This window comes from Pseudophryne corroboree, chromosome 8 (assembly GCF_028390025.1).
Source record: "Pseudophryne corroboree isolate aPseCor3 chromosome 8, aPseCor3.hap2, whole genome shotgun sequence".
Taxonomy (NCBI): Eukaryota; Metazoa; Chordata; class Amphibia; order Anura; family Myobatrachidae; genus Pseudophryne; species Pseudophryne corroboree.
Genome location: NC_086451.1, coordinates 421,268,989 through 421,295,192, shown reverse-complemented (window position 1 = coordinate 421,295,192; position 26,204 = coordinate 421,268,989). Strand labels below are relative to the sequence as shown.

Below are 26,204 nucleotides of genomic sequence, written 5' to 3'. Positions count from 1 at the left end.
ACGAGTCCGCAGTTCTGCCCTGTCCGAATGGAAAATCAGATATGGGCTTTTGTAAGATAAAGCTGCCAGTTCTGACACTCTCCTGGCCGAAGCCAGGGCTAGAAGCATGGTCACTTTCCATGTGAGATATTTCAAATCCACCTTCTTTAGTGGTTCAAACCAATGAGATTTTAGAAAGTCCAAAACCACATTGAGATCCCACGGTGCCACTGGAGGCACCACAGGAGGCTGTATATGTAGCACTCCCTTAACAAAGGTCTGGACTTCAGGGACTGAAGCCAATTCTTTTTGAAAGAAAATCGACAGGGCCGAAATTTGAACCTTAATAGATCCCAATTTGAGACCCATAGACAATCCTGATTGCAGGAAATGTAGGAATCGACCCAGTTGAAATTCCTCCGTCGGAGCACTCCGATCTTCGCACCACGCAACATATTTTCGCCAAATTCGGTGATAATGTTGCACGGTTACTTCCTTCCTTGCTTTAATCAAAGTAGGAATGACTTCTTCCGGCATGCCTTTTTCCTTTAGGATCCGGCGTTCAACCGCCATGCCGTCAAACGCAGCCGCGGTAAGTCTTGAAACAGACAGGGACCCTGCTGAAGCAAGTCCCTCCTTAGAGGTAGAGGCCACGGATCTTCCGTGATCATCTCTTGAAGTTCCGGGTACCAAGTCCTTCTTGGCCAATCCGGAACCACTAGTATCGTCCTTACGCCTCTTTGCCGTATAATTCTCAATACTTTTGGTATGAGAGGCAGAGGAGGAAACACATACACCGACTGGTACACCCAAGGCGTTACCAGCGTGTCCACAGCTATTGCCTGCGGATCTCTTGACCTGGCGCAATACCTGTCCAGTTTTTTGTTGAGGCGAGACGCCATCATGTCCACCATTGGTCTTTCCCAACGGGTTACCAGCAAGTGGAAGACTTCTGGATGAAGTCCCCACTCTCCCGGGTGAAGATCGTGTCTGCTGAGGAAGTCTGCTTCCCAGTTGTCCACTCCCGGGATGAACACTGCTGACAGTGCTATCACATGATTCTCTGCCCAGCGAAGAATCCTTGCAGCTTCTGCCATTGCACTCCTGCTTCTTGTGCCGCCCTGTCTGTTCACATGGGCGACTGCCGTGATGTTGTCCGACTGGATCAACACCGGTTTTCCTTGAAGCAGAGGTTCTGCCTGGCTTAGAGCATTGTATATTGCTCTTAGTTCCAGAATGTTTATGTGAAGAGACGTTTCCAGGCTCGTCCATACTCCCTGGAAGTTTCTTCCTTGTGTGACTGCTCCCCAGCCTCTCAGGCTGGCGTCCGTGGTCACCAGGATCCAATCCTGTATGCCGAATCTGCGGCCCTCCAATAGATGAGCACTCTGCAACCACCACAGAAGAGACACCCTTGTCCTTGGAGACAGGGTTATCCGCAGGTGCATCTGAAGATGCGACCCTGACCATTTGTCCAACAGATCCCTTTGGAAAATTCTTGCGTGGAATCTGCCGAATGGAATTGCTTCGTAAGAAGCCACCATTTTTCCCAGGACTCTTGTGCATTGATGTACAGACACCTTTCCTGGTTTTAGGAGGTTCCCGACAAGCTCGGATAACTCCTTGGCTTTTTCCTCCGGGAGAAAAACCTTTTTCTGAACCGTGTCCAGAATCATCCCTAGGAACAGCAGACGAGTTGTCGGCATTAACTGGGATTTTGGAATATTCAGAATCCACCCGTGCTGTTTTAGCACTTCTTGCGACAGTGCTAATCCCATCTCTAGCTGTTCTCTGGACCTTGCCCTTATTAGGAGATCGTCCAAGTATGGGATAATTAATATGCCTTTTCTTCGAAGAAGAATCATCATCTCGGCCATTACCTTTGTAAAGACCCGAGGTGCCGTGGACAATCCGAACGGCAGCGTCTGAAACTGATAGTGACAGTTTTGTACAACGAACCTGAGGTACCCCTGGTGTGAGGGGTAAATTGGAACGTGGAGATACGCATCCTTGATGTCCAAGGATACCATAAAGTCCCCCTCTTCCAGGTTCGCTATCACTGCTCTGAGTGACTCCATCTTGAACTTGAACTTCTTTATGTACAGGTTCAAGGACTTCAGATTTAGAATAGGCCTTACCGAGCCATCCGGCTTCGGTACCACAAAAAGAGTGGAATAATACCCCTTCCCTTGTTGTAGAAGAGGTACCTTGACTATCACCTGCTGAGAGTACAGCTTGTGAATGGCTTCCAAAACCGTCTCCCTTTCGGAGGGGGACGTTGGTAAAGCAGACTTCAGGAAACGGCGAGGTGGATCTGTCTCTAATTCCAACCTGTACCCCTGAGATATTATCTGCAGGATCCAGGGATCTACCTGCGAGTGAGCCCACTGCGCGCTGTAATTTTTGAGACGACCACCCACCGTCCCAGAGTCCGCTTGAGAAGCCCCAGCGTCATGCTGAGGCTTTTGTAGAAGCCGGGGAAGGCTTCTGTTTCTGGGAAGGAGCTGCCTGTTGCTGTCTCTTCCCTCGACCTCTGCCTCGTGGCAGATATGAATAGCCCTTTGCTCTCTTATTTTTAAAGGAACGAAAGGGCTGCGGTTGAAAAGTCGGTGCCTTTTTCTGTTGGGGAGTGACTTGAGGTAGAAAGGTGGATTTCCCGGCTGTAGCCGTGGCCACCAAATCTGATAGACCGACTCCAAATAACTCCTCCCCTTTATACGGCAAAACTTCCATATGTCGTTTTGAATCCGCATCGCCTGTCCACTGTCGCGTCCATAAAGCTCTTCTGGCCGAAATGGACATAGCACTTACCCGTGATGCCAGTGTGCAGATATCCCTCTGTGCATCACGCATATAAAGAAATGCATCCTTTATTTGTTCTAACGACAGTAAAATATTGTCCCTGTCCAGGGTATCAATATTTTCAATCAGGGACTCTGACCAAACTACCCCAGCACTGCACATCCAGGCAGTCGCTATAGCTGGTCGTAGTATAACACCTGCATGTGTGTATATACTTTTTTGGATATTTTCCATCCTCCTATCTGATGGATCTTTAAGTCCGGCCGTCTCAGGAGAGGGTAACGCCACTTGTTTAGATAAGCGTGTTAGCGCCTTGTCCACCCTAGGAGGTGTTTCCCAGCGCTCCCTAACCTCTGGCGGGAAAGGGTATAATGCCAATAATTTCTTTGAAATTATCAGCTTTTTATCAGGGGCAACCCACGCTTCATTACACACGTCATTTAATTCTTCTGATTCAGGAAAAACTATAGGTAGTTTTTTCACACCCCACATAATACCCTGTTTAGTGGTACCTGTAGTATCAGCTAAATGTAACGCCTCCCTCATTGCCAAAATCATATAACGTGTGGCCCTACTGGAAAATACGGTTGATTCGTCACCGTCACCACTGGAGTCAGTGCCTGTGTCTGGGTCTGTGTCGACCGACTGAGGCAAAGGGCGTTTCACAGCCCCTGACGGTGTTTGAGTCGCCTGGACAGGCACTAATTGATTGTCCGGCCGTCTCATGTCGTCAAACGACTGCTTTAGCGTGTTGACACTATCCCGTAGTTCCATAAATAAAGGCATCCATTCTGGTGTCGACTCCCTAGGGGGTGACATCCTCATATTTGGCAATTGCTCCGCCTCCACACCAATATCGTCCTCATACATGTCGACACACACATACCGACACACAGCAGACACACAGGGAATGCTCCTAACGAAGACAGGACCCACTAGCCCTTTGGGGAGACAGAGGGAGAGTTTGCCAGCACACACCAAAAGCGCTATATATAACAGGGATAGCCTTATAATAAGTGCTCCCTTATAGCTGCTTTATATATATCAAAATATCGCCATAAATTTGCCCCCCCTCTCTGTTTTACCCTGTTTCTGTAGTGCAGTGCAGGGGAGAGACCTGGGAGCCGTCCTGACCAGCGGAGCTGTGAGAGGAAATGGCGCCGTGTGCTGAGGAGATAGGCCCCGCCCCTTTTCCGGCGGGCTCGTCTCCCGCTATTTAGTGAATCCAGGCAGGGGTTAAATATCTCCATATAGCCTCTGGGGGCTATATGTGAGGTATTTTTAGCCTTTATATAGGTTACATTTGCCTCCCAGGGCACCCCCCCCCAGCGCCCTGCACCCTCAGTGACTGCGTGTGAAGTGTGCTGAGAGGAAAATGGCGCACAGCTGCAGTGCTGTGCGCTACCTTTAGAAGACTGCAGGAGTCTTCAGCCGCCGATTCTGGACCTCTTCTGACTTCAGCATCTGCAAGGGGGCCGGCGGCGCGGCTCCGGTGACCATCCAGGCTGTACCTGTGATCGTCCCTCTGGAGCTGATGTCCAGTAGCCAAGAAGCCAATCCATCCTGCACGCAGGTGAGTTCACTTCTTCTCCCCTCAGTCCCTCGTTGCAGTGATCCTGTTGCCAGCAGGACTCACTGTAAAATAAAAAACCTAAGCTAAACTTTTTCTAAGCAGCTCTTTAGGAGAGCCACCTAGATTGCACCCTTCTCGGCCGGGCACAAAAATCTAACTGGAGTCTGGAGGAGGGTCATAGGGGGAGGAGCCAGTGCACACCACCTGATCTGGAAAAGCTTTACTTTTTGTGCCCTGTCTCCTGCGGAGCCGCTATTCCCCATGGTCCTTTCAGGAACCCCAGCATCCACTAGGACGATAGAGAAAACAAAATGTAACCAGGATGTTCTTTCATCTGTATACATGTCTATATAATAATCCTCTAAGGTCTATCCTATCTCCAGCATGCGACAGGACAGACCCTAGCCTAGCTGGATGAGTAGCAGGCATGGGCGGAGGAGGACAGAGGGGGAAGGTGGAGTGGCACAGAGGGTGTTTGCGGGAACCGTGCTCTAATGGACGGAGAGGGAAGGCTGGGGCACAGCGAAACAAAGGAGCTGGGGGGGGGCGGAAGAGTGGGACAGAACAGCAGATAGAGAAGATGGGGGGTCTGCGGTAGGACAAAAGTGGCAGACAGAGCACGTGGGGCGAAGGAGAGTTGGTGTGGATGGAATGGGCATAGCAGAGCACAGTGAAGGGGGTGGAGTAGGACAGTGCTCCGGGTAGGCTGAGGTGACCCTGGCATATACACGACACATTCTCCCGACTAAGTGTCCGCTAGGCTGGCCAATAAGATCATCATATGAAATTAACTGCTACAACTGTACAGGAGAAAAGACAGCAGCAGCTTATGTACCGTAGCTCATCATGCTATCTCTACTGTCATGCATATTAATGATTGCTGCAAGTACAGGGAGTTACTAATTGGTATCCTGCTGCTCATTACTGCTACTAGTGGGAATCTTACTGCCCATCATAGATTGTAATGGCAATCACTGCTGTTACTATTGGACATCCGTAATGAAAAACTAATGCAGATGCACACTCTATAGTACCAAGCGCTGATAATAACAATAATTATAATCAACTATGCAATGTAACAGAGTAAAATCGAGGTACTTGGCATACTTTTTGACCCAAAAAAATATGAGCCCACCAACCAGTGTCCAGTGGACCTCCTTTAGTGGGTTCCTAACACAAACTAAGGTTCAAGTCCAGAAAGTGGGACCCCACCAAGTCAGCAAAGGCCCGTCACCCCCAAGGCACCACACTAGCGAGAAAATAATAAGAATTTACTTACCGATAATTCTATTTCTCGTAGTCCGTAGTGGATGCTGGGGACTCCGTCAGGACCATGGGGTTTAGCGGCTCCGCAGGAGACAGGGCACAATAATAAAAGCTTTAGGATCAGGTGGTGTGCACTGGCTCCTCCCCCTATGACCCTCCTCCAAGCCTCAGTTAGGATACTGTGCCCGGACGAGCGTGCATAATAAGGAATGATATTGAATCCCGGGTAAGACTCATACCAGCCACACCAATCACACCGTACAACCTGTGATCTGAACCCAGTTAACAGTATGATAACAACGAAGGAGCCTGACTGGTACACCCACAGTGTTACCAGAGCGTCCACCGCTATTGCCTGAGGGTCCCTTGACCTGGCGCAATATTTGTCTAGTTTTTTGTTCAGGCGGGATGCCATCATGTCCACCTTTGGTTTTTCCCAACGGTTTACAATCATGTGGAAGACTTCCCGCTGAAGTCCCCACTCTCCCGGGTGGAGGTTATGCCTGCTGAGGAAGTCTGCTTCCCAGTTTTCCACTCCCGGAATTAACACTGCTGAGAGTGTTATCACATGATTTTTCGCCCAGCGAAGAATCCTTGCAGTTTCTGCCATTTCCCTCCTGCTTCATGTGCCGCCCTGTCTGTTTACGTGGGCGACTGCCGTGATGTTGTCCCACTGGATCAATACCGGCTGACCTTGAAGCAGAGGTCTTGCTAAGCCTAGAGCCTTGTAAATTGCCCTTAGCTCCAGTATATTTATGTGGAGAGAAGTCTCCAGACTTGATCACACTCCCTGGAAATTTTTTCCTTGTGTGACTGCTCCCCAGCCACTCAGGCTGGCATCCGTGGTCACCAGGACCCAGTCCTGAATGTCGAATCTGCGGCCCTTTCATAGATGAGCACTCTGCAGCCACCGCAGAAGAAAACACCCTTGTCCTTGGAGACAGGGTTATCCGCTGATGCATCTGAAGATGCGATCCGGACCACTTTCCCAGCAGATTCCACTGAAAGGTTCTTGCGTGAAATCTACCGAATGGGATCGCTTTGTAAGAAACCACCATTTTTCACAGGACCCTTGTGCAATGATGCACTGATACTTTTCCTGGTTTTAGGAGGTTCCTGACTAGCTCGGATAACTCCCTGGCCTTCTTCTCCGGGAGAAAACATCCTTTTCTGGACTGTGTCCAGAATCATTCCTAGGAACATTAGACGTGTCGTCGGAAAAAGCTGCGATTTTGGAATATTTAGAATCCACTCGTGCTGTCGTAGAACTACTTGAGATAGTGCTACTCCGACCGCCAACTGTTCTCTGGACCTTGCCCTTATCAGGAAAGCGTCCATATTTCTTTTAGGAAGAATCATCATTTCGGCCATTACCATGGTAAAGACCCGGGGTGCCGTGGACAATCCAAACGGCAGCGTCTGAACTGATAGTGACAGTTCTGTACCACGAACCTGAGATACCCTTGGTGAGAAGGGCAAAATTTGGACATGTAGGTAAGCGTCCCTGATATCCAGTGACACCATATCGTCCTGGTTCGCTATCACTGCTCTGAGTGACTCCATCTTGATTTGAACCCTTGTATGTAATTGTTCAAATCTTTTAGATCTCACCGAGCCGTTTGGCTTCAGTACCACAATATAGTGTGGAATAATACCCCTTCCCTTGTTGTAGGAGGGGTACTTTGATTATCACCTGCTGGGAATACAGCCTGTGAATTTTTTTCCCAATACTGCCTCCCTGTCGGAGGGAGACGTTGGTAAAGCAGACTTCAGTAACTTGTGAGGGGAAGACGTCTCGAATTTCCAATGTACACCTGTGATACTACGTGTAGGATCCAGGAGTCCACTTGCGAGTGAGCCCACTGCGTGCTGAAACTCTTGAGATGACCCCCCACCGCACCTGAGTCCGCTTGTATGGCCCCAGCGTCATGCTGCGGACTTGGCAGAAGCTGTGGAGGACTTCTGTTCCTGGGAATGGGCTGCCTGCTGCAGTCTTCTTCCCTTTCCTCTAACCCTGGGCAGATATGACTGGCCTTTTGCCCGCCTGCCTTTATGGGTACGAAAGGACTGAGACTGAAAAGACTGTGTCCTTTTCTGCTGAGATGTGACTTGGGGTAACAAAAGTGGATTTTCCAGCTGTTGCCATGGCCACCAGGTCCGATGGACCGCCACTTTATACGGCAATACTTCCATGTGCCGTCTGGAATCTGCATCACCTGACCACTGTCGTGTCTATAAACATCGTCTGGCAGATATGGACATCACATCTACTCTTGATGCCAGAATGCAAATATCCCTCTGCGCATCTCGCATATATAGAAATGCATCCTTAAAATGCTCTATAGTCAATAAAATATTGTTCCTGTCAAGGGTATCAATATTTTCAGTCAGGAAATCCGACCAAGCCCCCCCAGCGCTGCACATCCAGGCTGAGGCGATTGCTGGTCGTAGTATAACACCAGTATGTGTGTATATACTTTTTTGGGATATTTTTCAGCTTCCTATCAGCTGGCTCTTTGAGGGCGGCCGTATCTGGAGACGGTAACGCCACTTGTTTTTATAAGCGTGTGAGCGCCTTATCCACCCTAAGGTGTGTTTCCCAACTCGCCCTCACTTCTGGCGGGAAAGGGTATACCTCCAATAATTTTCTATCGGATGAAACCCACGTATCATCACACACTTTAATTTATCTGATTCAGGAAAAACTACAAGTAGATTATTCCCACCCTACATAATACCCTTATTTGTGGTACTTGTAGTATCAGAAATATGTAACACCTCCTTCATTGCCCTTAACATGTAACGTGTGGCCCTAAAGGAAAATACGTTTGTTTCTTCACCGTCGACACTGAAGTCAGTGTCCGTGTCTGTGTCTGTGTCGACCAACTGAGGTAAATGGGCGTTTTTACAAGCCCCTGACGGTGTCTAAGACGCCTGGACAGGTACTAATTTGTTTGCCGGCCGTCTCATGTCGTCAACCGACCTTGCATCGTGTTGACATTATCACGTAATTCCTAAATAAGCCATCCATTCCGGTGTCGACTCCCTAGAGAGTGACATCACCAATACAGGCAATTTGCTCCGCCTCCTCACCAACATCGTCCTCCTACATGTCGACACACACGTACCGACACACAGCACACACACAGGGAATGCTCTGATAGAGGACAGGACCCCACTAGCCCTTTGGGGAGACAGAGGGAGAGTTTGCCAGCACACACCAAAAACGCTATAATTATACAGGGACAACCCCTTATACAAGTGTTTTCCCTTATAGCATTTTCACATATGTAATCATATCGCCAAATAAGTGCCCCCCCTCTCTGTTTTAACCCTGTTTCTGTACTGCAGTGCAGGGGAGAGCCTGGGAGCCTTCCTCACAGCAGAGCTGAGCAGGAAAATGGCGCCGTGTGCTGAGGAGAATAGGCCCCGCCCCCTAAAACGGCGGGCTCTTCTCCCGGAGTTTGTGAGATCTGGCAGGGGTTAAATACATCCATATAGCCTCAAGGGCTATATGTGATGTATTTTAGCCATAAAAAAGGTATAATACATTGCTGCCCAGGGCGCCCCCCCCAGCGCCCTGCACCCTCAGTGACCGCTGGTATGAAGTGTGCTGACAACAATGGCGCACAGCTGCAGTGCTGTGCGCTACCTTATGAAGACTGAAAGTCTTCTGCCGCCTGTTTCTGGACCTCTTCAACTTCGGCATCTGCAAGGGGGGTCGGCGGCACGGCTCCGGGACGAACCCCAGGGTGAGACCTGTGTTCCGACTCCCTCTGGAGCTAATGGTGTCCAGTAGCCTAAGAAGCAAATCCATCCTGCACGCAGGTGAGTTTACTTCTCTCCCCTAAGTCCCTCGTAGCAGTGAGCCTGTTGCCAGCAGGACTCACTGAAAATAAAAAACCTAACTTAAACTTTTATTCTAAGCAGCTCAGGAGAGCCACCTAGATTGTACCCTTCTCGGCCGGGCACAAAAATCTAACTGAGGCTTGGAGGAGGGTCATAGGGGGAGGAGCCAGTGCACACCACCTGATCCTAAAGCTTTTATTATTGTGCCCTGTCTCCTGCGGAGCCGCTAAACCCCATGGTCCTGACGGAGTCCCCAGCATCCACTTAGGACGTTAGAGAAAAGGTGTTAGCAACTGTTAATAAGAAAACAAACAAACTGTGTGTTAAGGTAGGTTGTTGCTGTTTTTTTTTACTAATCTAACACTTTTTAGCACTCTAATTATTACCTCTCGCCTATGTAACACTCCTGAACACACAGGCTCAAAGCTCTCAGTATGTCATCTGAAGCGCAAAAGTGTCAAGTAGGGGGCATTTTACAAACAAAAAAGCCTAGAAAGGCGCTCCAAAGTGCTAGGCTCACTAAATCATGTGCCGTATGACTGTTGTTGCCATGGTAGCACATGGCACTACGCTGAATAATAAATCATTCTAATTCAATGCTAAACACAAACATCATTTTTGAATCTCGCTAGTGATTTCTATTACAAAAAAAATAAAAAAATGGGATTGCTGTTTTATGCTCAGATTTGCCAGGTAAAGTCTATAAGATCTAGAACAGATATGAATTTGTCTCCTATATTGTGGTTGGGACACTCACCAGCACTGTTGGCTTCTGTCTCGAGGAGGTGTATCTCAGAACAGTCTGACAGGGAGTGCTCCAGGCACAGCTGCAGGAAACGTGCCTGGGTCCTAGTAATCCTCTTCAGGAGAGAGAGGAGAGCCACCGTCTGCTCACACTCATTCCAGCCCTTGAACCACTCGGATAATGTGCTCACTTGGTCTCGGAATTTCATGGTGCAGGTGAGTAAGTCAACAACTACAGGGCGAGGGGGCACTCCTATGGCATGGCGTAACGTCCAGTGTGCAGGGTGGGCCCAGTCACCAGACGACACATGGGGAATACACCTTCTGCTGGACAATGAATATCCTGCAAATTACCAAGACTAAAAATAGAAAGAAAATAACGTTAGTACATACCATGCATACAAAATAAAGATAAAAATTTTTCTTCCCTAGAAAAGACAAAATCATATTCTGGAAAGAGACAGCCCATTACAGACTACGGATCACGTATACCCCTTTCACACCGCACAAATAACCCAGTATCGAACCGGCATATTGCCGGGTTGACACAGGTCGGTGTGCAAGGACCCATGGCGAATTCCCGGGTTGCCTGACCCGGTAACTCAACCCGGGAATAAAGCAGTGTTATTCCCGGGTTGAATACTGAGTCAGGGGCAGCGTGAATGGGTTCCTGGGTCATTGCAACCCGGGCCCCGTTCACTACATGCGTGCCCCATTCACTACGCGGAGATGAGCTCATCTCCCAGCGCAGCCTCCGCTGTCTGCTCCACCCCGGCAAATTGCCGGGTCAGGAAGCCTGCCTTTAGGGTCCAATGCTGGATCCCACCCGGGAAGGACCCGTTTCCAATTCCTGAGTGGTATCTGGCATTGGCGATGTGAAAAGGGGTATATAAGCTTCATTTCACATTCACTGGGATAACGCTGTACATAAAGTGCATCCTACTGCAATATAAACATTCAGTACTTCACATGTGTGGTCACATGGTCCCAGTCACTGTGCTGTACTGCTACACACTGCGTGTGGTCACATGGTCCCAGTCACTGTGCTGTACTGCTACACACTGCGTGTGGTCACATGGGCCCAGTCACTGTGCTGTACTGCTACACACTGCGTGTGGTCACATGGTCCAAGTCACTGTGCTGTACTGCTACACACTGCGTGTGGTCACATGGTCCCAGTCACTGTGCTGTACTGCTACACACTGCGTGTGGTCACATGGTCCCAGTCACTGTGCTGTACTGCTACACACTGCGTGTGGTCACATGGTCCCAGTCACTGTGCTGTACTGCTACACACTGCGTGTGGTCACATGGTCCCAGTCACTGTGCTGTACTGCTACACACTGCGTGTGGTCACATGGTCCCAGTCACTGTGCTGTACTGCTACACACTGCGTGTGGTCACATGGTCCCAGTCACTGTGCTGTACTGCTACACACTGCGTGTGGTCACATGGGCCCAGTCACTGTGCTGTACTGCTACACACTGCGTGTGATCACGTGGTCCCAGTCACTGTGCTGTACTGCTACACACTGCGTGTGGTCACATGGTCCCAGTCACTGTGCTGTACTGCTACACACTGCGTGTGGTCACATGGTCCCAGTCACTGTGCTGTACTGCTACACACTGCGTGTGGTCACATGGTCCCAGTCACTGTGCTGTACTGCTACACGCTGCGTGTGGTCATGTGGTCCCAGTCACTGTTCAGTACTGCTACACACCGTGTGTGGTCACATGGTCCAAGTCACTGTGCTGTACTGCTACACACTGCGTGTGGTCACATGGGCCCAGTCACTGTGCTGTACTGCTACACACTGCGTGTGGTCACATGGTCCAAGTCACTGTGCTGTACTGCTACACACTGCGTGTGGTCACATGGGCCCAGTCACTGTGCTGTACTGCTACACACTGCGTGTGATCACGTGGTCCCAGTCACTGTGCTGTACTGCTACACACTGCGTGTGGTCACATGGTCCCAGTCACTGTGCTGTACTGCTACACACTGCGTGTGGTCACATGGTCCCAGTCACTGTGCTGTACTGCTACACACTGTGTGTGGTCACATGGTCCCAGTCACTGTGCTGTACTGCTACACACTGTGTGTGGTCACATGGTCCCAGTCACTGTGCTGTACTGCTACACGCTGCGTGTGGTCATGTGGTCCCAGTCACTGTTCAGTACTGCTACACACCGTGTGTGGTCATGTGGTCCCAGTCACTGTGCTCTCCTGCTACATACTGTGTGTGGTCACATGGTCCCCGTCATTGTACTGCTACACACTGTGTGTGGTCACATGGTCGCTGTGCTGCTACACACTGTGGGCAAGATTCAACTGTTTCCGCCTTCTCCCGCACCCGTTTGCGCCCGCTGGCAGCTATTCAACGGACGCGATAACCTCATTTCAGCTCGCTATCCCTGTCCTGTACTGCTACACACTGGGGTTACAGCAGCCCCGTCACCTACATGAGGGAGCCAACTGGTGGGATGAATCAATATGAGAATGTAGCAGTTCATTAGGGTCATGACAGAGTAATAACACATTAAGCCATGACTACTTGCGTGAACAATGTTGAACTTTATTTTTTTCAGATTTAAGCAACTAATCTTACAAATATTCTCTGTAAAGCGATGCGGTATTTGTGTGCGCTGTATAAATAACTGGTAATAAATATCAGTTCTGTCAAGCTGTAACGCAGAATATTCCCACCCTAAGTGACTGCGGTGAGGACAGAAGCTGGTCGCTACACTGAAAACAGTGTTCATTTATTGAAAGACATAAAATAGACTAATCAAAAATAAGAATTTACTTACCGATAATTCTATTTCTCGTAGTCCGTAGTGGATGCTGGGAACTCCGTAAGGACCATGGGGAATAGCGGCTCCGCAGGAGACTGGGCACAAAAGAAAAGCTTTAGGACTACCTGGTGTGCACTGGCTCCTCCCCCCATGACCCTCCTCCAAGCCTCAGTTAGGATACTGTGGCCGGACGAGCGTACACAATAAGGAAGGATTTTGAATCCCGGGTAAGACTCATACCAGCCACACCAATCACACCGTACAACTCGTGATCTAAACCCAGTTAACAGTATGATAACAGAGGATCCTCTAGAAAAGATGGCTCGCTACAACAATAACCCGATTTAGTTAACAATAACTATGTACAAGTATTGCAGACAATCCGCACTTGGGATGGGCGCCCAGCATCCACTACGGACTACGAGAAATAGAATTATCGGTAAGTAAATTCTTATTTTCTCTGACGTCCTAGTGGATGCTGGGAACTCCGTAAGGACCATGGGGATTATACCAAAGCTCCCAAACGGGCGGGAGAGTGCGGATGACTCTGCAGCACCGAATGAGAGAACTCCAGGTCCTCCTCAGCCAGGGTATCAAATTTGTAGAATTTAGCAAAACGTGTTTGCCCCTGACCAAGTAGCTGCTCGGCAAAGTTGTAAAGCCGAGACCCCTCGGGCAGCCGCCCAAGATGAGCCCACTTTCCGTGTGGAATGGGCTTTTACAGATTTTGGCTGTGGCAGGCCTGCCACAGAATGTGCAAGCTGAATTGTACTACAAATCCAACGAGCAATAGTCTGCTTAGAAGCAGGAGCACCAAGCTTCTTGGGTGCATACAGGATAAACAGCGAGTCAGATTTTCTGACTCCAGCCGTCCTGGAAACATATATTTTCAGGGCCCTGACAACGTCTAGCAACTTGGAGTCCTCCAAGTCCCTAGTAGCCGCAGGCACCACAATAGGTTGGTTCAGGTGAAACGCTGAAACCACCTTAGGGAGAAACCGAGGACGAGTCCTCAATTCCGCCCTGTCCGTATGGAAAATCAGATAAGGGCTTTTACAGAATAAAGCCGCCAATTCTGACACGCGCCTGGCCCAGGCCAGGGCCAACATCTTTAAGTGGTTCAAACCAATGTGACTTTTGGAACCCAAAAACTACATTGAGATCCCAAGGTGCCACTGGAGGCACAAAAGGAGGCTGTATATGCAGTACCCCTTTTACAAACGTCTGCACTTCAGGGACTGAAGCTAGTTCTTTCTGGAAGAAAATTGACAGGGCTGAAATTTTAACCTTAATGGACCCTAATTTCAGGCCCATAGACACTCCTGTTTGCAGGAAATGTAGGAATCGACCCAGTTGAAATTCCTCCGTCGGGCCTTACTGGCCTCGCACCACGCAACATATTTTCGCCAAATGCGGTGATAATGTTTTGCGGTTACATCCTTCCTGGCTTTGATCAGGATAGGGATGACTTCATCCGGAATGCCTTTTTTCTTCAGGATCCGGCGTTCAACCGCCATGCCGTCAAACGCAGCCGCGGTAAGTCTTGGAACAGACAGGGTCCTTGCTGGAGCAGATCCCTTCTTAGAGGTAGAGGCCACGGATCCTCCGTGAGCCTCTCTTGAAGTTCCGGGTACCAAGTCCTTCTTGGCCAATCCGGAGCCACGAATATAGTGCTTACTCCTCTCCATCTTATAATTCTCAGTACCTTGGGTATGAGAGGCAGAGGAGGGAAAACATACACTGACTGGTACACCCACGGTGTTACCAGAGCGTCTACAGCTATTGCCTGAGGGTCCCTTGACCTGGCGCAATACCTGTCGAGTTTTTTGTTGAGGCGGGACGCCATCATGTCCACCTTTGGTTTTACCCAACGGTTTATAATCATGTGGAAGACTTCTGGGTGAAGTCCCCATTCTCCCGGGTGGAGGTCGTGTCTGCTGAGGAAGTCTGCTTCCCAGTTGTCCACTCCCGGAATGAATACTGCTGACAGTGCTATCACATGATTTTCCGCCCAGCGAAGAATCCTTGCAGCTTCTGCCATTGACTGCTTCTTGTGCCACCCTGTCTGTTTACGTGGGTGACTGCCGTGATGTTGTCCGACTGGATCAACCCGGCTGACCTTGAAGCAGAGGTCTTGCTAAGCTTAGAGCATTGTAAATGGCTCTTAGCACCAGGATATTTATGTGAAGTGATGTCTCCAGGCTTGACCATAAGCCCTGGAAATTTCTTCCCTGTGTGACTGCTCCCCAGCCTCGCAGGCTGGCATCCGTGGTCACCAGGACCCAGTCCTGAATGCCGAATCTGCGGCCCTCTAGAAGATGAGCACTCTGCAACCACCACAGGAGGGACACCCTTGTCCTTGGTGACCGGGTTATCCGCTGATGCATCTGAAGATGCAACCCCGACCATTTGTCCAGCAGGTCCCACTGGAAAGTTCTTGCGTGGAATCTGCCGAATGGGCTTGCTTCGTAGGAAGCCACCATTTTTCCCAGAACCCTTGTGCATTGATGCACTGAGACTTGGCTCGGTTTTAGGAGGTTCCTGACTAGCTCGGATAACTCCCTGGCTTTCTCCTCCGGGAGAAACACCTTTTTCTGGACTGTGTCCAGAATCATCCCTAGGAACAGAAAACGAGTCGTCGGAACCAGCTGCGATTTTGGAATATTGAGAATCCAACCGTGCTGTCGCAACACTACCTGAGATAGTGCTACACCGACCTCCAACTGTTCCCTGGATCTTACCCTTATCGGGAGATCGTCCCAGTAAGGGATAACTAAAACTCCCTTCCTTCGAAGGAGTATCATCATTTCGGCCATTACCTTGGTAAAGACCCGGGGTGCCGTGGACCATCCAACGGCAGCGTCTGAAACTGATAGTGACAGTTCTGTACCACAAACCTGAGGTACCCTTGGTGAGAAGGGTAAATTGGGACATGAAGGTAAGCATCCTTGATGTCCAGAGACACCATGTAGTCCCCTTCTCTTGAATTTGAACCTCTGTATGTAAGTGTTCAAAGATTTTAGATTTAAAATCGGTCTCACCGAGCCGTCCGGCTTCGGTACCACAACAGTGTGGAATAATACCCCTTTCCCTGTTGCAGGAGGGGTACCTTGATTATCACCTGCTGGGAATACAGCTTGTGAATGGCTTCCAAAACTGCCTCCCTGTCTGCTTGTAAAGCCCCAGCGTCATGCTGAGGGCTTGGCAGATTTCTGCAGCCTTTTTCCTCTCCCTCTGTCACGGGGCAGAAATGAGGAACCTTTTGCCCACTTGCCCTTATGGGAACGAAAGGACTGCGCCTGATAATACGGCGTCTTCTTATGTTGAGAGGCGACCTGGGGTAAAAACGTGGATTTCCCAGCTGTTGCCGTGGCCACCAGGTCTGAAAGACCGACCCCAAATAACTCCTCCCCTTTATAAGGCAATACTTCCATATGCCATTTGGAATCCGCATCACCTGACCACTGTCGTGTCCATAACCCTCTTCTGGCAGAAATGGACAGCGCACTTACTCTTGATGCCAGTCGACAAATATCCCGCTGTGCATCACACATATATAGAAATGCATCTTTTAAATGCTCTATAGGCAATAATATACTGTCCCTATCTAGGGTATCAATATTTTCAGTCAGGGAATCCGACCACGCCAACCCAGCACTGCACATCCAGGCTGAGGCGATTGCTGGTCGCAGTATAACACCAGTATGTTGTGTAAATACATTTTAGGATACCCTCCTGCTTTCTATCAGCAGGATCCTTAAGGGCGGCCATCTCAGGAGAGGGTAGAGCCCCTGTTTTGACAAGTGTGTGAGCGCTTTATCCACCCTAGGGGGTGTTTCCCAACGCACCCTAACCTCTGGCGGGAAAGGATATAATGCCAATAACTGTTTAGAAATTATCAGGTTTTTTTTTTATCGGGGGAAACCCACGCTTCATCACACCCCTCATTTAATTTCTCAGATTCAGGAAAACTACAGGTAGTTTTTCCTCACCGAACATAATACCCCTATTGGTGGTACTCGTATTATCAGAAATGTGTAAAACATTTTTCATTGCCTCAACCATGTAACGTGTGGCCCTACTGGAAGTCATATTCGTCTCTTCACCGTCGACACTGGAATCAGTATCCGTGTCGGCGTCTGTATTTGCCATCTGAGGTAATGGGCGCTTTAGAGCCCCTGACGGCCTATGAGACGTCTGGACAGGCACAAGCTGAGTAGCCGGCTGTCTCATGTCAATCACTGTCTTTTGTAAAGAGCTGACACTGTCATGTAATTCCTTCCAACAGTTCATCCACTCAGGTGTCGACCCCCTAGGGGGTGACATCCCTATTACAGGCAATTTGCTCCGCCTCCACATCATTTTCCTCCTCATACATGTCGACACAAACGTACCGACACACAGCACACACACAGGGAATGCTCTGATAGAGGACAGGACCCCACTAGCCCTTTGGGAAAACAGAGGGAGAGTTTGCCAGCACACACCAGAGCGCTATATATATATACAGGGATAACCTTATATAAGTGTTTTTCCCCTTATAGCTGCTGTATTGTTTATACTGCGCCTAATTAGTGCCCCCCTCTCTTTTTTAACCCTTTCTGTAGTGTAGTGACTGCAGGGGAGAGCCAGGGAGCTTCCCTCCAACGGAGCTGTGAGGGAAAATGGCGCCAGTGTGCTGAGGAGATAGGCTCCGCCCCTTTCTCGGCGGCCTTTTCTCCCGTTATTCAGTGTAATCTGGCAGGGGTTAAAATTCATCCATATAGCCCTGGGGGCTATATGTGATGTATTTTCGCCAGCCAAGGTGTTTTTATTGCTGCTCAGGGCGCCCCCCCCTAGCGCCCTGCACCCTCAGTGACCGGAGTGTGAAGTGTGCATGAGGAGCAATGGCGCACAGCTGCAGTGCTGTGCGCTACCTTGGTGAAGACAGGATGTCTTCTGCCGCCGATTTTCCGGACCTCTTCTTGCTTCTGGCTCTGTAAGGGGGCCGGCGGCGCGGCTCTGGGACCGGACTCCATGGCTGGGCCTGTGTTCGATCCCTCTGGAGCTAATGGTGTCCAGTAGCCTAAGAAGCCCAATCCACTCTGCACGCAGGTGAGTTCGCTTCTTCTCCCCTTAGTCCCTCGATGCAGTGAGCCTGTTGCCAGCAGGTCTCACTGAAAATAAAAAACCTAAAACTAAACTTTTCACTAAGCAGCTCAGGAGAGCCCCTAGTGTGCACCCTTCTCGTTCGGGCACAAAAATCTAACTGAGGCTTGGAGGAGGGTCATGGGGGGAGGAGCCAGTGCACACCAAGTAGTCCTAAAGCTTTACTTTTGTGCCCAGTCTCCTGCGGAGCCGCTATTCCCCATGGTCCTTACGGAGTTCCCAGCATCCACTAGGACGTCAGAGAAAATACATTGACTTGAACATTGTGGTAGAGCTGAAATACCAGCATCGGCAGCTGATTGCACTCGAACTGAGCTACAATTGAATAGCTCCCATATGCGCCATCTACTGGCAGTTAAAACAAATGCACACTGTCCAAACAATCTCCAGATCTCCAATATTTCGGGGAGGCAGACGCGGACGTGCACTGCTACAAGGGAGCAGACGCGGTAAAATCAGTAAAAATAAGAATTTACTTACCGATAATTCTATTTCTCATAGTCCGTAGTGGATGCTGGGGACTCCGTAAGGACCATGGGGAATAGCGGCTCCGCAGGAGACTGGGCACAAAGTAAAAAGCTTTAGGACTACCTGGTGTGCACTGGCTCCTCCCCCTATGACCCTCCTCCAAGCCTCAGTTAGGATACTGTGCCCGGACGAGCGTACACAATAAGGAAGGATTTTGAATCCCGGGTAAGACTCAAACCAGCCACACCAATCACACCGTACAACTTGTGATCTGAACCCAGTTAACAGCATGATAACAAAGGAGCCTCTGAAAAGATGGCTCACAACAATAATAACCCGATTTTTGTAACAATAACTATGTACAAGTATTGCAGACAATCCGCACTTGGGATGGGCGCCCAGCATCCACTACGGACTATGAGAAATAGAATTATCGGTAAGTAAATTCTTATTTTCTCTAACGTCCTAAGTGGATGCTGGGGACTCCGTAAGGACCATGGGGATTATACCATAGCTCCCAAACGGGCGGGAGAGTGCGGATGACTCTGCAGCACCGAATGAGAGAACTCCAGGTCCTCCTCAGCCAGGGTATCAAATTTGTAGAATTTAGCAAACGTGTTTGCCCCTGACCAAGTAGCTGCTCGGCAAAGTTGAAAAGCCGAGACCCCTCGGGCAGCCGCCCAAGATGAGCCCACTTTCCGTGTGGAATGGGCTTTTACAGATTTTGGCTGTGGCAGGCCTGCCACAGAATGTGCAAGCTGAATTGTACTACAAATCCAACGAGCAATCGTCTGCTTAGAAGCAGGAGCACCCAGCTTGTTGGGTGCATACAGGATAAACAGCGAGTCAGATTTTCTGACTCCAGCCGTCCTGGAAACATATTTTCAGGGCCCTGACTACGTCTAGCAACTTGGAATCCTCCAAGTCCCTAGTAGCCGCAGGCACCACAATAGGCTGGTTTAAGTGAAATGCTGAAACCACCTTAGGAAGAAATTGAGGCAGAGTCCTCAATTCTGCCCTATCCGTATGAAAAATTAGGTAAGGGCTTTTATAGGATAAAGCCGCCAATTCTGATACACGCCTGGCTGAAGCCAGGGCTAACATCATTACCACTTTCCATGTGAGATATTTTGAGTCCACAGTGGTGAGTGGTTCAAACCAATGTGATTTTAGGAATCCCAAAACTACATTGAGATCCCAAGGTGCCACTGGAGGCACAAAAGGAGGTTGTATATGCAGTACCCCCTTGACAAACGTCTGAACTTCAGGAACTGAAGCTAGTTCTTTTTGGAAGAATATTGACAGGGCCGAAATTTGAACCTTAATGGACCCTAATTTTAGGCCCATAGACAGTCCTGTTTGCAGGAAATGCAGGAAACGACCCAGTTGAAATTCCTCTGTAGGGGCCTTCCTGGCCTCACACCACGCAACATATTTACGCCAAATACGGTGATAATGTTGCACAGTTACATTCTTCCTGGCTTTGATCAGGGTAGGGATGACTTCATCCGGAATGCCTTTTTCCTTCAGGATCCGGCGTTCAACCGCCATGCCGTCAAACGCAGCCGCGGTAAGTCTTGAAACAGACATGGTCCCTGCTGGAGCAGGTCCTTTCTTAGAGGTAGAGGCCACGGGTCTTCCGTGAGCATCTCTTGAAGTTCCGGGTACCAAGTCCTTCTTGGCCAATCCGGAGCCACGAGTATAGTCTTTACTCCTCTCCTTCTTATGATTCTCAATACTTTGGGTATGAGAGGCAGAGGAGGGAACACATACACTGATCAGTACACCCACGGTGTTACCAGAGCGTCCACAGCTATTGCCTGAGGGTCCCTTGACCTGGCGCAATATCTGTCCAGTTTTTTGTTGAGGCGGGACGCCATCATGTCCACCTTTGGTTTTTCCCAACGGTTCACAATCATGTGGAAGACTTCTGGGTGAAGTCCCCACTCCCCCGGGTGGAGATCGTGTCTGCTGAGGAAGTCTGCTTCCCAGTTGTCCACTCCCGGAATGAACACCGCTGACAGTGCTATCACATGATTTTCCGCCCAGCGAAGAATCCTTGCAACTTCCGTCATTGCCCTCCTGCTTCTTGTGCCGCCCTGTCTGTTTACGTGGGCGACTGCCGTGATGTTGTCCGACTGGATCAACACCGACTGACCCTGAAGCAGAGGCCTTGCCTGACTTAGGGCATTGTAAATGGCCCTTAGTTCCAGGATATTTATGTGAAGTGACGTTTCCATGCTTGACCACAAGCCCTGGAAATTTTTTCCCTGTGTGACTGCTCCCCAACCTCTCAGGCTGGCATCCGTGGTCACCAGGACCCAATCCTGAATGCCGAATCTGCGGCCCTCTAGGAGATGAGCACTCTGTAACCACCACAGGAGAGACACCCTTGTCCTTGGAGACAGGGTTATCCGCTGATGCATTTGAAGATGCGATCCGGACCATTTGTCCAGCAGATCCCACTGAAAAGTTCTTGCGTGGAATCTGCCGAATGGAATCGCTTCGTAAGAAGCCACCATCTTTCCCAGGACCTTTGTGCATTGATGCACTGACACCTGGCCTGGTCTTAGGAGGTTCCTGACTAGGTCGGATAACTCCCTGGCTTTCTCCTCCGGGAGAAACACCTTTTTCTGGACTGTGTCCAGAATCATCCCTAGGAACAGCAGACGTGTCGTCGGAATCAGCTGCGATTTTGGAATATTTAGAATCCAACCGTGCTGTCGTAGTACTATTTGAGATAGTGCTACTCCGACCTCTAACTGTTCTCTGGACCTTGCCCTTATCAGGAGATCGTCCAAGTAAGGGATAATTAAGACGCCTTTTCTTCGAAGAAGAATCATCATTTCGGCCATTACCTTGGTAAAGACCCGGGGTGCCGTGGACAATCCAAACGGCAGCGTCTGAAACTGATAATGACAGTTCTGTACCACAAACCTGAGGTACCCTTGGTGAGAAGGGCAAATTGGGACATGGAGGTAAGCATCCTTGATGTCCAGAGACACCATATAGTCCCCTTCTTCCAGGTTCGCTATCACTGCTCTGAGTGACTCCATCTTGAACTTGAACCTTCTTATGTAAGTGTTCAAGGATTTCAGATTTAAAATGGGTCTCACCGAGCCGTCCGGCTTCGGTACCACAAACAGCGTGGAATAATACCCCTTTCCCTGTTGTAGGAGGGGTAACTTGATTATCACCTGCTGGGAATACAGCTTGTGAATGGCTTCCAATATCGCCTCCCTGTCGGGGGGAGACATTGGTAAAGCAGACTTCAGGAACCGGCGAGGGGGAGACGTCTCAAATTCCAATTTGTACCCCTGAGATACTACCTGCAGGATCCAGGGGTCCACTTGCGAGTGAGCCCACTGCGCGCTGAAAATCTTGAGACGGGCCCCCACCGTGCCTGAGTCCGCTTGTACGGCCCCAGCGTCATGCTGAGGACTTGGCAGAAGCGGGGGAGGGCTTCTGTTCGTGGGAAGAGGCTGTCTGCTGCAGTCTTTTTCCCCTTCCTCTGCCCCGGGGCAGATATGAGTGGCCTTTTGCCCGCTTGCCCTTATGGGGACGAAAGGACTGAGCCTGAAAAGACGGTATCTTTTTCTGCTGCGAGGTGACTTGGGGTAGAAAGGTGGATTTCCCGGCCGTTGCCGTGGTCACCAAGTCCGATAGACCGACCCCAAATAACTCCTCCCCTTTATACGGCAATACTTCCATATGCCGTTTGGAATCCGCATCCCCTGACCACTGTCGCGTCCATAATCCTCTTCTGGCAGAAATGGACATCGCACTTACTCTTGATGCCAGAGTGCAAATATCCCTCTGTGCATCTCGCATATATAGAAACGCATCTTTTAAACGCTCTATAGTCAATAATATATTGTCCCTGTCCAGGGTATCAATATTTTCAGTCAGGGAATCCGACCAAGCCACCCCAGCACTGCACATCCAGGCTGAGGCGATTGCTGGTCGCAGTATAATACCAGTATGTGTGTATATACTTTTTAGGACATTTTCCAGCTTCCTATCAGCTGGTTCCTTGAGGGCGGCCGTATCAGGAGACGGTAACGCCACTTGTTTTGATAAGCGTGTGAGCGCCTTATCCACCCTAGGGGGTGTTTCCCAGCGCGCCCTAACCTCTGGCGGGAAAGGGTATAATGCCAATAATTTTTTAGAAATTAGCAGTTTTTTATCGGGGGAAACCCACGCTTCATCACACACCTCATTTAATTCATCTGATTCAGGAAAAAACTACGGGTAGTTTTTTCACACCCCACATAATACCCTTTTTTGTGGTACTTGTAGTATCAGAAATGTTCAAAACCTCCTTCATTGCCGTGATCATGTAACGTGTAGCCCTACTGGAAAATAAGATTTTACTTACCGATAAATCTATTTCTCATAGTCCGTAGTGGATGCTGGGGACTCCGTCAGGACCATGGGGAATAGCGGCTCCGCAGGAGACAGGGCACAAAAGCAAGCTTTTAGGATCACATGGTGTGTACTGGCTCCTCCCCCTATGACCCTCCTCCAAGCCTCAGTTAGGTACTGTGCCCGGACGAGCGTACACAATAAGGAAGGATCTTGAATCCCGGGTAAGACTCATACCAGCCACACCAATCACACCGTACAACTTGTGATTTGAACCCAGTTAACAGTATGATAACAATGAAGTAGCCTCTAAAAAAAGATGGCTCACAACAATAATAACCCGATTTTTTTGTAACAATAACTATGTACAAGTAATGCAGACAATCCGCACTTGGGATGGGCGCCCAGCATCCACTACGGACTATGAGAAATAGATTTATCGGTAAGTAAAATCTTATTTTCTCTAACGTCCTAGTGGATGCTGGGGACTCCGTCAGGACCATGGGGATTATACCAAAGCTCCCAAACGGGCGGGAGAGTGCGGATGACTCTGCAGCACCGAATGAGAGAACTCCAGGTCCTCCTCAGCCAGGGTATCAAATTTGTAGAATTTTGCAAACGTGTTTGCCCCTGACCAAGTAGCTGCTCGGCAAAGTTGTAAAGCCGAGACCCCTCGGGCAGCCGCCCAAGATGAGCCCACCTTCCTTGTGGAATGGGCATTTACAGATTTTGGCTGTGGCAGGCCTGCCACAGAATGTGCAAGCTGAATTGTACTACAAATCCAACGAGTAATAGTCTGCTTAGAAGCAGGAGCACCCAGCTTTTTGGGTGCCTACAATATAAACAGCAAGTCAGACTTTCTGACTCCAGCCGTCCTGGAATTATATATATATATATATATATATATATATATATATATATATATATATATATATATATATATATATATATATATATATATATATATTATATATATATATATATATATTTTCAGGGCCCTGACAACGTCTAGCAACTTGGAGTCCTCCAAGTCCCTAGTAGCCGCAGGCACCACAATAGGTTGTTTCAGGTGAAACGCTGACACCACCTTAGGAAGAAACTGGGGACGAGTCCGCAGTTCTGCCCTGTCCGAATGGAAAATCAAATATGGGCTTTTGTAAGACAAAGCCGCCAATTTTGACAATCGCCTGGCCGAGGCCAGGGCCAACAGCATGGTCACTTTCCATGTGAGATATTTCAAATCCACAGATTTGAGTGGTTCAAACCAATATGATTTGAGGAATCCCAACACTACGTTGAGATCCCACGGTGCCACTGGAGGCACACAAGGGCTGTATATGCAATACTCCCTTGACAAACGTCTGGACTTCAGGAACTGAAGCCAATTCTTTCTGGAAGAAAATCTATAGGGCCGAAACTTGAACCTTAATGGACCCCAATTTGAGGCTCATAGACACTCCTGTTTGCAGGAAGTGCAGAAATCGACCTAGTTGAAATTTTTTCGTGGGGCCTTCCTGGCCTCACCCACGCAACATATTTTTACCACATGTGGTGATAACGTTGTGCGGTCACCTCCTTCCTGGCTTTGACCAGGGTAGGTATGACCTCTTCCGGAATGCCTTTTCCCTTAGGATCCGGCGTTCAAACCGCCATGCCGTCAAACGCAGTCGCGGTAAGTCTTGGAACAGACAAGGTCCCTGCTGGAGCAGGTCCTTTCTTAAAGGCCGATGCCACGGTTCCTCTTGGAACAGACATGGTACTTGCTGAAAGCAAATCCCTTCTTAGCTCCCGAGGCCATTAGTCCTCTGTGAGCATCTCTTGAAGTTCCGGTTACCAAGTCCCTCTTGGCCAATCCGGAGCCACGAGTATAGTTCTTACTCCTCTATGTCTTATAATTCTCAATACCTTGGTTATGAGAAGCAGAGGAGGGAACACATACACCGACTGTTACACCCACGGTGTTACCAGGACGTCCACAGCTATCGCCTGAAGGTCTCGTGACCTGGCGCAATACCTGTCCCATTTTTTGTTCAGGCGGGACGCCATCATGTCCACCTTTGGTCTTTCCCAACGGTTCACAATCATGCGGAAAACTTCCCGATGAAGTTCCCACTCTCCCGGGTGGAGGTCGTGCCTGCTGAGGAAGTCTGCTTCCCAGTCGTCCACTCCCGGAATGAACACTGCTGACAGTGCTATCACATGATTTTCCGCCTAGCGAAAAATCCTTGCAGTTTTGCCACTGCCCTCCTGCTTCTTGTGCCGCCCTTTCTGTTTACGTGGGCGACTGCCGTGATGTTATCCCACTGGATCAATACCGGCTGACCTTGAAGCAGAGGTCTTGCTAAGCTTAGAGCATTATAAATTTGCTCTTAGCTCCAGTATATTTATGTGGAGAGAATTCTCCAGACTTGATCACACTCCTTGTGTGACTGCTCCCCAGCCTCTCAGGCTGGCCTCCGTGGTCACCAGCATCCAATCCTGAATGCCGAATCTGCGGCCCTCTAGAAGATGAGCACTCTGTAATCACCACAGGAGAGACACCCTTGTCCTTGGATATAGGGTTATCCGCTGATGCATCTGAAGATGCGATCCGGACCATTTGTCCAGCAGATCCCACTGAAGAGTTCTTGCGTGAAATCTGCCGAATGGAAGCGCTTCGTAATAAGCCACCATTTTTACCAGGACTCTTGTGCAATGATGCACTGACACTTTACCTGGTTTTAGGAGGATCCCGATTAGCTCGGATAACTCCCTGGCTTTCTCCTCTGGGAGAAACACCTTTTCCTGGACTGTGTCCAGAATCATCCCTAGGACCAGCAGACGTGTCGTCGGAACAACTGCGGTTTTGGAATATTTAGAATCCACCCGTGCTGTCGTAGAACTACTTGAGATAGTGCTACTCCGACCTCCAACTGTTCTCTGGACCTTGTTCTTATCAGGAGGTCGTCCATTTTCTTTGAAGACGAATCCTCCTTTCGGTCATTACCTTGGTAAGGACCCGGGGTGCCTTGGACAATCCAACGGCATCGTCTTGAAACTGATAGGGACAGTTCTGTACCACGAACCTGAGGTACCCTTGGTGAGAAAAGGCAAATTTTGGGACATGGAGGTAAGCATCCCTGATGTCCCGGGACACCATATAGTCCCCTTGTTCTTTGCTATCACTGCTCTGAGTGACTCCATCTGGATTTGAACCCTTGCAAGTGTTCAAATTT

The 26,204-nt window shown here is 49.4% G+C and overlaps 1 protein-coding gene across 2 annotated transcripts in view; it reads right to left on the bottom strand.

The window, feature by feature from the left end:
* The window catches only part of SAMD4B (sterile alpha motif domain containing 4B), a 156,843-nt gene that overhangs the window by 97,601 nt on the left and 33,038 nt on the right, over positions 1–26,204 (bottom strand). For both annotated transcript variants that reach the window (XM_063937955.1, XM_063937956.1), the window contains exon 2: positions 10,227–10,572. In XM_063937955.1, coding sequence (XP_063794025.1) covers positions 10,227–10,422 — 196 coding nt within the window. In that variant the 5' untranslated portion in view covers positions 10,423–10,572. The remainder of the gene's footprint in view (positions 1–10,226; positions 10,573–26,204) is intronic.